Below are 12,860 nucleotides of genomic sequence, written 5' to 3'. Positions count from 1 at the left end.
TCAGAAAGGGTGAGTATACCACAGGGTATCAGGTTATAAAGCCCTGGTTTGTGCAATCGCTCTGATGTAGTTATTAAAAACCACCCACTTTTCATGCTCAAGGGTCACGTTCGTAAATAAAATAACAACAATGGCAGCAATAACAACAATGAACAGAAATGAATAAGCTGTGTCGTTACCCTGGTGTTAGTGGATCGCTGGCAAGCGGTGAAAAGGGAAGGTAGCAAACTACCCCATTCCCCACTTCAGGCAGGCTCAGAAGCCGAGTGTTGTGAGCCTCATTATTGACCGCGATGTGGTCGTTGACAATGGCGTGAACCAAGCGATTCTAGGACTTGTATTATCTACCACTTCACACACATCTTATGGCCCCATGTTGTTCCTTCTCTGGTGGATTTCTGAGTGTCGTGAGCCAGGATTCAGACCTCTGCTTTCCTCCCTACCTGACGCAGGTGATCTTTGGTGTGCTGTGGTTTAAATACCAGCTGTATGCTGTTGATATCCCGCTTTATAACTACCCAGAAAACCCCAAATTCTTTTATCCAGTTTCCTACTTCCCTTCTCTTTTTGCATGTGTCATAGGCTTCTCAAACTTGGCCAAAATACAACTCTTGATTCTCCACCACCAGCACTTCCTCCGCATTCTTGCCAGGCCCACTAAGTGGCATTAAATTTGCTCACCAAGTAGTGAAGCCACAAATAATTCCTTCCTATTTTTCTCTTGCTCCCCACATCCAAAACATTGCTCCCTCCTCCACGGTGTATGCTGAATTTCACTTCCCCTAATTGGCACTGCTGCCGCCCTAGCTTGAGCTGCCTACCATCTGCTGGTCTGGATCACTGCAGTACACACCAACAGGTCTCTGGCTTCCCTTCTGGTCCCGTAGTCTCTTCTCCACCCAGCAGTAGGGTTGGTAATCTGGGGGCGGGGAGGGGTGTCAGTCACAGCACTGCACCCCGCTTCCTTGGGCGCAGTGCTTTGGGTTCCTGTTGCACTCAGATGAAACCCCAGGCTCTGTTCCAGGATCTCCTCATGGGGAGTCTTTCATCACTTCAGGTCATGCTGTTATGGCGTCAGGCTACGCCAGTTGACACAATCCTTTTTACTTCAGTTCTTAGCCCATAGATCTGGTTTATTTCCTTGGTGGTAGGAATCACGAACCCAGCCTCCGTCCCCTTCTAGAAGGTAATTTCCTTGAGAACAGGGGCCTTGTCTGTGTTCTTCATAGGATCCCAGCCCCTAAAATACTGCCAGGGACTTCCTGGGCTCTCAAATACAGGTTAAACAGGGAAATCAATCTTTTTAATGGGGATGGCCTTTTTCCTCACTTCTCAGTCTGGAACACTCCAACTGATTTTTCCTGTTGATCAGATGCTGTCTACTCTGTGACCTTCCCTACAGCCACCTTTTAAGTACTCCAGTGCACCATGTTCTTCTGTTTCTTCTTCCTCTTTTTTTAAAATACAGTGTGCTTTTTTTTTTTTTTTGACGCTTGTGATCTCTGACCATAATCAGGTTTTTGGCAGGGGAGGAATGATTGTCATTCCTTAAACTCTTGACAAAATTTTTGTTTTACAAATTTCTCTGGGTCTAATTCCCCCACAGCCCAGGAAACCCTGGGACACATCTTGGCTGTAACCTCCCTATCCCCACCTGTCAGCCCCAGGAAACCACTATTCATCTTGCTGTCTCTATGGATTTGCCTGTTCTGGGTGTTTCACCTGAAATGGACTTACATGGTATGTGGCCTTCTGTCTGGCTTCTTTCATTTAGAAGCCAGTGTTTTCCGTGTTACAGCATAATCAGAATGTCTGTCCTTCTTAAGACTGAAAAATACGCCATTGTATGTTTATACTACATTTTGCCCATTTATCAATTAATGCACACTTGGCTAGTTTCCGCTTTTTGGCCATTTACGAATAGTGCTGCTGTGGACATTGGTGTACAGGGTTTTGTTTGGAAATATGTTCCTAGTTCTCTTGGGTATAGTCCTAGGAGAGGAACTGATGGGTCACATAGTAACTTGTGTTTCACTTTTTGAGGAACTACCATACTGTTTTCCAAGGTGGCTGTACTAATTTGCAGTGAATTTTTAACACTTGTCAAGTTTTCATGTAATATCAAAGAAGATCACTCATAATTATCTGGAAACACCGTTAAAATGCCCCCACCATTTCCAACTACACTTCTCTTGGGAGGTAGTTTTCTTCTCTGCTTCAACTGAATCAGCGTGCTGCCACAGGCTGCCTGCAGAGGGCGCCATGAGGGCCCAGCTGTCTTCCGTTAAGCCAGGCATTAAAAAGATTTGCAGAAATGTAAACAAATTTTCTCTCCTCACCGAATTTCTTTTTTTGTTTTGGAAAGTGTTTTTCTGCACACGCACAAGACTGTTGACATGTAATGGGTTCATTGTTATTTTTAAAGGAGTAGATAATTTAAAATATTTTAAGAATTTAATTTTGAACTTCCAATATGATTAACTATCATAGCTGTTACCCTCATGAACCCACATCTTGAGGTCCTCAATAATTTTTTTTAAGAGTGTGAAGGGTCCTTGGGACCAATAACATGGAGCCTGATGGGACTGGTGCTCTCCTGTGTACGTCTGCGTTTGCCGCTCCTGAGTTATGTAACTTGAGGCCAGTTTGCTGCAGGTTGCCTAGCCTCAGATTCTTCATCTATAAAATGGAGCTGTGATACGGGCTATGTAAGGCTGGTGTGTGTGTTAGGAGTAATTGAGAAGAGGCTGTGAAAAAGAAAAACGGCAGAGCTTCTATGACCCTTAGCTTCAGCGAGACTCAGCACACAAGCAGATGTGGCTTTTTGCCTAGAGAATAGCTGATTATCCTCTGCTGCTTTGAATTCCTCCTTTCTTTGGTTTTCATGTTAATTAATGCTTTGGGGGATCGTTTAAACTGTAGAGATGGGAGTGCAGGAGAAATACATGACACTGGTGGGGATGCCATTGGGGAAGAGGATTGGGTGCTGAGTGACTTGGGTTCATTTATTTAACAAATGTGTAGTGAACCCCAACTGTGTGCCAGGCACTGTCTCCTGGATGATGGAGATATAGTGGGAGGCAAAGCAGATAAAGACTTCTTCTTCAAGAGCCTATATTCTGCCAGGGAGTATGGAGTAGAAATGGGAAATAAGCAAAATTATTTCAGATGATGATTCATGATATGAAGAAGAAAAGTGAAACAAGAGGCCATGATGTAGTGGCAAGGAGGGCCGGGCTCTGTCAGTCATGGGAGCTGAGATTAGAGAAATCCCAGTCTTGGAGGCAGAAGTCCTCGTAAATAAATGTTCTTGCATGTGCTCAAGTGGTGCTGTTCCTGAAAACCTAAGACTCCTTGAAAACATATTAACATCTTCAGCTTTAAAGTAATTAAGTATGTAAATTGTAGTAAATTAAGTGTGTGTTAGATACTGTCTGAAGTAAAATATAATAAATCATAAGAGAGTTGCTAGTCTGGCTTTTTTTGTTTTGTTTTCCTCTGATCACCAAGGTGCATGTATTTCTCAGAAAGTTTGTGAAGTACTGCACAGGGTGAAGGAGGAAAACAATTACCCATAATATCACCATCTAGAGGGATCCACTATTGCGTGAGCATATTTTCTTCCTTCACTTTTCATATTTTAAGCGCTTTACTACTTAAATGGGACGTTTATTCCATTTGACTCCTATGATAACCTCTGTAAAACAGGACAGTTATTAATATACCCTTTTTAAATCAGAGGTTAAGTAATATACATTAGCAATGCAATAATTTCTGTAGCTCCTTAAAATTTGTGAAGAAAGTTTTCATTTTTTTTTTTTTTTTATTATTGTTCCTTTTTGTTCCTGCTCCCTTCTTTGTACCTTGGTTTACTCGTAGTTGATTGCACTGGTTTCTGGGCATACGTCTTTATCTCCTGCCCTGGAGGCTCTTTGAGAATAGAGAACCTGACTACCTTAAGGCATTATAAGAACTTGATACCTTTGAAAAAAATGTGTATGAAAGAAGCCTAAAATGGAGACAACTTAGTAGGGTAGGTGGAACCATTTGGGAATGGTTTAAACCATATATCCAATGAAAGAATCCACTCTGTGGCCCTGATTAGCAGCCCCTCTGCAAAACTATACCTTTAGAAAAGCAAATGTATACTGTCCTTGCATTTGCTGTTATGTCTTACGTGATACAGCCTTTTGTATATATCCCTTCTGATTGTACAAGTCTTACCCAGTACTTTTGGCAAGGTCTTTGAATATTCAGTTTTGAAAACAAGTTCAGGTGCTGGGAGAATTGCCTTCCTGTTTGCCAGAACCATAGCTGTACAGAAGAAGTCCTTCCAGGATGCACTTGTTCGAAACTCTTGTTTTCTTTCAGGAAGAATAACGGGAGAGCTTGAGAGTAATGTTGAGAGCACTGTTAGCCCTGATGTAGATCCAGTTTACTGTACTGTGATCAGCCTCTTAACGGTCTTTATGGCCATTAATTTATCTAGGGCAGCATTTGAAGCTCAGTTTAGTTTGCACACAGCTTGATTATGCAGTTCCCTGATGCGGTCCCCACAGAGCAGAGGAGTATTACAGGTGGTTAAGCAGGATGCACCTAAGCGATTTGCCCCATATTCCCAAGGCTTCTGCACTTAGCTCCTCTTCTTGCACCAGTGGAGCAATACACAGATGTTGTTTTTGTAAAACCTGCCCTGTTCCTGCTAGTGCCAGTTCTTTAAAAGAAACAAAAGGGAGGAACAGAATAGAAATGAAAGCCTCCTTGAAGGACTGTTTTACACTAAGTAAATTAAAGAACAAAATCCAGTACTGGTGCAATGGTGGTGAAGTTGTAATCACTGTTGTGTGAATGCTGGTGATGTTATGGATGGTATGTATAATTTTGGGATCTGGTACTGTATAGCGTTCACTGCTTCTAGTAATTACCAATTATTCAAGAGAAAAAACAAAAACTCTGCATTTTTTATTGCAGTGCTACCTATGATAACAAAAACCTGGGATAAGCTAAATGTTGATCTGTAGAAGATGTGATTACTAAATCATGGCACATCAACATGGTGGATTATTATATAGCCTTGAAAATGTGATTATCAAAATAATGTGGATACTTGAATGGTTCACCATCGAATTAGTGTCAAGCAGAGCTGAACGTGAAGCATCCTAATTTGTAGTATAAGTGCTGGGGTCAGAGGCTAGGAGTTAATATGCGAAAATAGATACAGCTTTATTTAAGTGATGGGATCATGGGTAAATTTTGTCTTTAATGTTGGTAATTTTTAAAAAATAAACTTTTCATTTTGAAATAATCACAGATTTACAAGTGAAGTTTCAGGGATAGTGTAGAAGCCCCACAGATTTTTCACTTAGTGTCTCCTATGTTAGTGAGAATCATGTTTTTAATAAGGTTTTTATCATTTCATTTTGAATTTAAAGTGAAAGTATTCCAAAGATGATGAGATGTTAGTAATTACCTATGTCCCTACCTTGTTTATACTCTATAGTCTACCTTCTTATACTTTTATCTCGGCTCTTACAAACTTGTATGTGTGTATTATTATGATTATCATCATAGTATACTGTGTTACATAGTATATGGAAGTTATTTTGTAACTTGCTCTTCTCACTTAATGACCTACTACAGATACCCAGTGACCTACAACCTTATCTGTGTATTAAAGTCATCCAGGTGCTTTGAAAATACAGATTTCCAGGTCCCATCCGCAGATTTTTATTCAATCTGAAGTTGGACTCAGGAATTAGCATTTGTTTTAAAGTCCATACATAATCTAATGTGTAAGTCAGATTTAAGAACTGTACCACTCTAGATAAAATTATTAGTCATATCTAGGTTTTTTTGTAATAGCCATAGCTCTAATAGCTATAGCTATTTCAGTATTCAATCATTTCTTTTTGTGGGTTTCCTGTTTTTTCTATCTTATAAACATCCTGATGCATCCTTACACATTGGTACTTTCTTATAGGATGGGTCTCAAAAATGTGTTTGCTGTGCCAAAGTATATGTAGATGATTTTCCTAACAAAATCTTAGTAACTATAAAGATCTTTGCCATTGTTTTCAGTGTATAACTTTTGCCATCAAACTTTGGAGGTTTTTAGTTCCTTTTTCTGAAACAGTGACACATAACAGATCATTCTTAATGGTAAAAGCCACAGAACTCTGTTATAGAATGTTTAAAATATAAAAAGCCTTTAGTAGGGTATCTTCTAATTGTTTTGTTTTCCAGCAATCGGTTGGAGAATTCAGAAGAAGGCTGTCTCATGCTTGGCTTGTTATCTAGCACTTGGGCACCTTCCTCCATAGTTTAGGAGGAAGATATAGTAGAGGAAATGTCATTTTGAAAGCTTGACTGCAGCTTGGAGGCCAAAAAAGGTCTAAACTCCCTCCTCTAGAACATTTCTTCACTTTATATGTCTAGGTAAAGGGCAGGTGGCAATGATGTCTTTGTAAAGAAAGGTATAGTGTAAGATATGGTGTAAGGGTTACATGCTCAGTATTCTTAACAGGAGAAATTTGCAAGTTGACATGCATCTTCTTGCCCCTAAAATCAACCTCCTAATTCAGATTTCTCATAAATTCACTGCTGATTTAGTACTCAGAGCTGCAAATGAAGGTGATCTTGTACTGTACATGTGTTTGGGTAGTGTGTGAAATGACAGTTGAAACATTTCTTTAAAGTTTTCTATTTTAAAAGTGTGTTCAGATTTTACATTCTATTCTATCATGTATTTGTTTTAATATAAAAGTATGTTAAACGATTTGCCATCAGAAAGAAAAAGTTTAAAACTTTCTTCCTACAAAACTTTTCACAAAATTCACACTATATACATTTGTAATGTGCACATAATCCAGGGACCATTCATGTAAGTATGCCAGTTTTGAAGAGTAGCCCTAATCTGTTACTTTCTCCTACAGGTTTATTTTACATTTTATTTTGTGATTTGTGCTCAGACGGTGCTCATACCAGAGCTATGCAGATCCCTGTTACGCGAGCTTTTTTATATTGCTTCTGTCCTGTTGCTGTAATTTCTAGGGAAAATGGGTGGAAGTGCAAGAAATAACACTTTAACCTTCTCACTTATGGGCTGTTTGTAGGAGGAGAGAGCAGTGAGAGATCGGAATCTCCTCCAGGTTCAAGACCATGATCAACCCATTCCCTGGAAAGTGCAGTTTAACTTGGGCAATAGCAGCCGGCTGGGCAACCGATGCCGAAACTCCATTCAAGGGAAGCGCCTCATCACAGATGAGCTTGGTAAGGCTGGCTCCCCTTCTGCATTCAGGGAGATACTCCACTGTGCCCATTTGTAGGGTTTTATAGCTTGATTAAATACAGTGCTTTCCCTTTGCTCATTTCCATCATTTCTCACATCTCGTCTTTCGTGCCTTACTCACCATTGGTGGTTCCCCTCAATGTCAGAGAAGCTTGGTTTGATCATTCTAACTCTGAAGTTCCTTGTGCCTGTAACAAAGTTTTAGCATCGTATCACGCCTCAGCCCTTGGGCTACTCCTGCCAGTCTCTTCCCAGCCAATTTTTTCTTCTCATCTTTATGGTGAACTGTAGAATAATCAGTTTTCCTCCTTGGTGACCTGAATAATATCCACATTGTGTTGTCACTTAGGTAATGCACTTTGTGGACTGACTGGATAATTTGAAATGAATTATAAACCCATTAAAACTGTGTTCCTCTTACAGTGAAAACTTCAGTCTGTCTGTTTTGGTGCTTTCTCCCAGAGTTTTCTTACTTCCTTTTGGTCAAAGAAAGGCTATCCCTGGGCTGGTGAGGTGGCTGGATTAGACCTGCCAGTGCCTTACCACTTTAATCCTGGCGCAGCCTTTTCACTAATGCTCACCTGCAGTGATTGAGCTCATACTAAATGCTGAGCTAAAGGCTCTCCTTGGATTCCTCATTTGATTTTTTCAACAGTCTGTGAAAGTGTAGGTATTGCTATTGTCATTCAATGGGTGAAGACACAGGTACCGAGAGGTTAAGGAACTTGCCAAGATAGAAGTATGGCAGCGACTCTTTTAAAGACCACAAACAGGACATGATTATCACCGCTTTTCCTGAAGGTCAACTATCCAGACAGGGGTCAGAGGTCCGTGATTGTTTTATAGATTTTTCTTTTGCTTTTTTCATCTGGTGGTTTGCAAATAACCTGTTTGTTTGCAATAGTAAATTGTACTCTGTTTTAAGAGTTCTCAGAGCAGATGGATGAAGAACATAGCAGTGCTGAAATTAACACAGATAACCTTGAATTAGAATCTTCATCTAATGTGATGAAGCTGAACAAAGTGAATTGAAACCCTTAGTGCCTTATTGTTTCTTTAAACACGTTTGCATCCCCAGCAAAATACAAAAACCAAAACTTTTCCGAAAAGATCTCAAAGGCATCAGACTAGATAAGATTATTTGTAATTAAAGGAAGAAATCAGTGGAAAACCACGTACCGAGGGTAGAAGAGCTGGAAATTTTTGCACAAAAATGCATGAAAAGCTCAGCACTGATGTTAATGCCAAGCTCTGTTTGTAAGATAACATTGAAAAAGCAAGTAATATTGCAAATAACCTGGTCCTTTTTTCACCAGAGTTAAGTTTGGTGAAGGGCAGTTCCTTCTGTAAGATGACACAGCAAGCTGTTGGGCAGATCTAGGTGTGGGACTGAACTTGGCGTCCAGTGCTTTTTTTCTTATACACCATTTTGTTTGTATGACACCTCAGTGAGAAAAGATGAAATCTTCTGCTTTGGCTTTACTATTTAATATTAGACTGTGAATGGTAATTTGTCATTTTCTTTTGTCAGAGCAGGCAAAAGAATAGTTCCCTCTGATTGATTCAATTGAGACTGACTCTCTGACTTCTTAAGTAAAAACGTTCCCAAGAATCAAACAATCAAATTCCAAGAGCCACAGTTTTTATTTTGCCTCCAGGAAGGTGGGAGAAGAGACAAGTAGTTTAATAAAGCTTGTAGGAATTTTTGCCTTTTAGCAAGCAGGTGCCACCATTAATACTGCCAGGGTAACATGGGTTTTTTTGTTTTTGTTATTTTATAGCTAGAAGTTTATATCTCTTAACAGGGTAATATGTTGTCAAATAAGACAACCAATTAAAATTACAAACTTTTCAAAGGCTAGAAGTTAACTTCTCAGTCAATAGGAGCACACACTCTGAGGTTATGATCTTACAGGACCCTTGTTGAAAGTAATATTTGCATGAGTACATTAATAATGCAAAAGGACAAATATTGATGAGTTGTCTTTGAGAAATTAGTTGCTGAATACTGGCAGTTAGTACTGGGGAGAAAAAGGAGACCTGAGATTAAAAAAAAAGAGTGGGCATACATGCTGACACTTAAAATGTGGAGAAGAGATACAAAGAACAAAGGTAATTTCAGTAAGTGGAGTTTGGTCATGTGATATTTTGCATCTTCCTGACATAGAGGTGATAAGATTACTGTGTATTTATTCTTTTGGCAGATTTTTGAGAAATGTGCTGGCTAACTTAGATTTTGTTTGTTTGTTTATCATTTCTGTGAAGAAAGTAAGAATAGTTAGGAAGAGTCCCAGAAACATTTCTTGTATGACATTAGAATCATCAACATCTTAATTTAGAGGTCAGAGTGGCAGAATTAAAAACAGCAGCAGCATAAAGCACCAGTTCTCAGGAGACTGAGATCAGGTTCTTTCAAGGCCTCAGTTTGCCAAGTGTTAAATGAGGGCCCTTTTAGACCCTTGCATTGTTGTTTTATCAGAGCCTGCTGCTTCCACACAGACAATGTTTTCCAGAGCAGTTTCTGAAAACAACTTATACTTCACCAGGTCTCATTCTCTGAGGATTAGGAAGCTGGGGCATCTGGAATGGAATAATGCAGGGAGCAGCTGCTCCGCACCTGGGGGCCGTGCACGCACCTGGGAGTTTACCAAGGGCCAAGTGTCCCTCATGCTCTTACATTATTTTGTCCCACTCCCAGAAGGATGTGGAGAAATGTCTGTTTAGCAGCTCTGAAGAGTACATTACTTTTACAAGGAGATCCTTTCCTTAAAGTCGAGGACAGATTGACTGGGTTGGAGGGAGCATGTGTGTATAAATGGTGGGGTTGTGGGTTGGGGGATTAGGAGGATTTTTCTTCCTTGGGTACTGGCTTTCCCTAATGCTTAGGGCTAACTGACTCCCTGGCATGTACATTTACAAACAGCCTGTGGCCGTTTCTAAAGGTTAGGTGTGACCACCTCTATTTAAAAAACCCTCCAAACTACTAAATAAATGGTAAGCATGTAAAAGATTATTTGTAAAACCTGGGAGTGGGAGGGGAGTCTTGTTTTTTTTAATCTAGAAGGATCTCAGTTTTGGGAATGTATGCCCTGGTTTTTCTCATTTTCAGATTTTTGTTTGAAAAAGAATGCCATTTTTCTTCAGCCACAGATGAAAGGAAAACACAGGTGTGACTTGACATGATAATTAAGTCAAACACATGCCAACAGTCTAAAAAAGGTGGTGTTAGGTAGATTAGGACGTGTAACCTATTTACCATATGGAGGTCCACGTTTCCTCTAAAGCTTCACATGGGAAAGCAAGCCCTGTTCCCACTGTGTCTCATTGCTGCCTCTGCTGTACTTGGGGTGCCCCAGGCTAAGGATGCTCTCTCTCTGTGTCTCTGCACATGGTGCTTCACCTGCTGCTTTGTGATGACCCCTGGAGAAAAGTGGGGGGATTGCTGGCTTATACTCGGCTTGGTCTCTGACTTTCAGGATACGTTTGTGAAAGGAAGGATTTGCTGGTGAATGGCTGCTGTAACATCAATGTCCCCAGCACAAAGCAGTACCGCTGTGACGGCTGCCTGTCCAATGGCTGCTGTGGCGCGTACGAGTACTGCGTGTCCTGCTGCCTGCAGCCTAATAAGGTATGCGGAGTTGCCCCTCATCCTACAACACTGTTTTCTTTCCGCCTTTATTTTATGAGAACTTTGGAGTCTTCATATGAGATTCTTTTAAAAATAGAACTCCGAAGGGAACTTTGTAGGGTCGGAAATTGCTGCTGTGAAGTAGCCTTGGTCTACAACAAGGAAAGGTGGTGGTGGTTCCCAGTTACTTGGATGGTTCTTTAGCAGAATGGGCCACATATTGCTAGTCAGGTGCCTGATGACTGAGGTAGCGGTGCTTGCAAGTGCTTGCTTGAGCTTGCTCTCTCCCTCTCTGTGTCCCTTTCCCATATCAGCAGTTTCTTAGTTTAGGTGGAATATCCAAGTTCCCTTGTGCTGCTGAGCCTGGAACTTACGACAGATACTAACTTTTGTTTCCATAGCAACTTCTCTTGGAGCGCTTCCTCAGCCGGGCAGCCGTGGCATTCCAGAACCTCTTTATGGCAGTCGAAGATCACTTTGAATTGTGTCTGGCTAAATGCAGGACCTCATCCCAGGTAAGAAACTGTCATGGTTCTAGCTGGGGGATGGGTGGGTAGGAGGAGTCAGGGTCTAGAATAAAACTCAAAAACATGCACTGGGGACCTTTTGGTGGGGCGACAGCAGGGAAGAGATTCAAGTGAAGCCGTGTCAAGCTCTGTTTGGTGGAATGATAGTAGTTAGAATGTCAACATGGGATTTATACAAGCTAGGGAAGTGCCATATTTCTATTAAATCAAGGTCTAATCAGCCTGCACTTCTCCTGTCTGACTGGCATGTCTGCAGTTCAAGTGGAATCTCAAAATTACTTTAGTCTGGGTGGAGTCCTAATGGTCCAGTTCCTGAGAGAAGTTCTCTCCTTCCATCTTTGACTGAAATGTGACTAAAGTGTTCCAGCAACCACTTGTTTGAAGTAAGTGGTGATTTGTTCTGGGACAGAGTTGTGGTTTTTATTAGAATTCAAGGGGATGGGGCAGGTGGGTGTTTAAAAATACACAAGGAAATTGGTAGGTTGTCCAGCCCTCGATGCTTCCTCACATGCTGTCATTTGACGCTTTGCTCTTTGGTCACAAACGCCGCACCCACTGCCAACAGCACCTGAAAGCCTCCTGCCCTGCCCGCGCGCTGTCTCCTTGGCTCTGAGCTTTTGTGGTTGGGCGGTGGTCAGAGCTCTCTGTAAGATCACCAGACAGTGCCTGTTACAAAACCAGCATGTTTCTTCTGGCTTGTCCTCATGGTGTGTCCACGATTGTACTGGCTTTGTCTGATAAGTGACTCATTCGTCATTCCCTGGAACTCTTGGGCCCTTTGCCAGATTGCTGTCATCTACTTTTTGATTTTATGCCGCTTGTTCTGTCTCTGGCCTGCTCTCGGAGCACTCTGCATCACTGGGTAAATGTTTCAGGGATTCTAATGTGCGTCTGAAAACAGGAAGAAATTCCTGATGGTCGTGTGCTGCTGTAAGAGCTCCCCTTGAATGTGCTGTAAGGGAATGTGGAGGAAGGCTGAGCGCCTGACTCATTTTGATTCAGGTTCTTTCTCATTCTGAGAAATGTTAGACAAGGCAAAATATTTTCTTTCCTTAACTGATAAAACCCAGGAGTTATTTCTAATCTTGAGCAAAGATGCTAAACTTTCTTTGTCTTTTTATCATAAAGAGAGATTTCCCGGTTGCCAGTTTGTTTTGATAGCAGTATCCCAAAGAGAGGATTTGGCTGTGTGTCTGTAAATTGGATTAATACTTAACAATTTAGATAGATGCTTAGCTTTAGTCTTAGGCTAATTAATACCTCTAGACCAGCCAAAAACTCAAGTTGCCTGTGTGCAAACAAACTGCTGAACAAATCAACCATCAGGGATGAAGGCCTGGGTGAAATCGTACTTCCCAGTTGCTTGACCAAGTGAGGCTTGTGCGGCACTGTGGGATTTGGCTCATGTGCCAAACCT

The 12,860-nt window shown here is 41.1% G+C and overlaps 1 protein-coding gene across 6 annotated transcripts in view; it reads left to right on the top strand.

The window, feature by feature from the left end:
• Positions 1-12,860, top strand: part of SPRING1 (SREBF pathway regulator in golgi 1) — an 80,145-nt gene that overhangs the window by 916 nt on the left and 66,369 nt on the right. For 4 of the 6 annotated variants that reach the window (XM_073223439.1, XM_073223438.1, XM_017660892.3 and 1 more), the window contains 3 exons: positions 7,113-7,269; positions 10,765-10,916; positions 11,318-11,431. In XM_073223439.1, coding sequence (XP_073079540.1) covers positions 7,113-7,269; positions 10,765-10,916; positions 11,318-11,431 — 423 coding nt within the window. Of the gene's footprint in view, positions 1-7,112; positions 7,270-10,764; positions 10,917-11,317; positions 11,432-11,654; positions 11,827-12,860 lie in introns of those variants that run through there. The other 2 variants (XR_012125788.1, XM_036993118.2) reach the window with 2 other exon arrangements.

This window comes from Manis javanica, chromosome 15 (assembly GCF_040802235.1).
Source record: "Manis javanica isolate MJ-LG chromosome 15, MJ_LKY, whole genome shotgun sequence".
Taxonomy (NCBI): domain Eukaryota; kingdom Metazoa; phylum Chordata; class Mammalia; order Pholidota; family Manidae; genus Manis; species Manis javanica.
The sequence above is the reverse complement of the archived record's forward strand: the minus strand, read 5'-3'. Positions and strand labels throughout refer to the sequence as shown.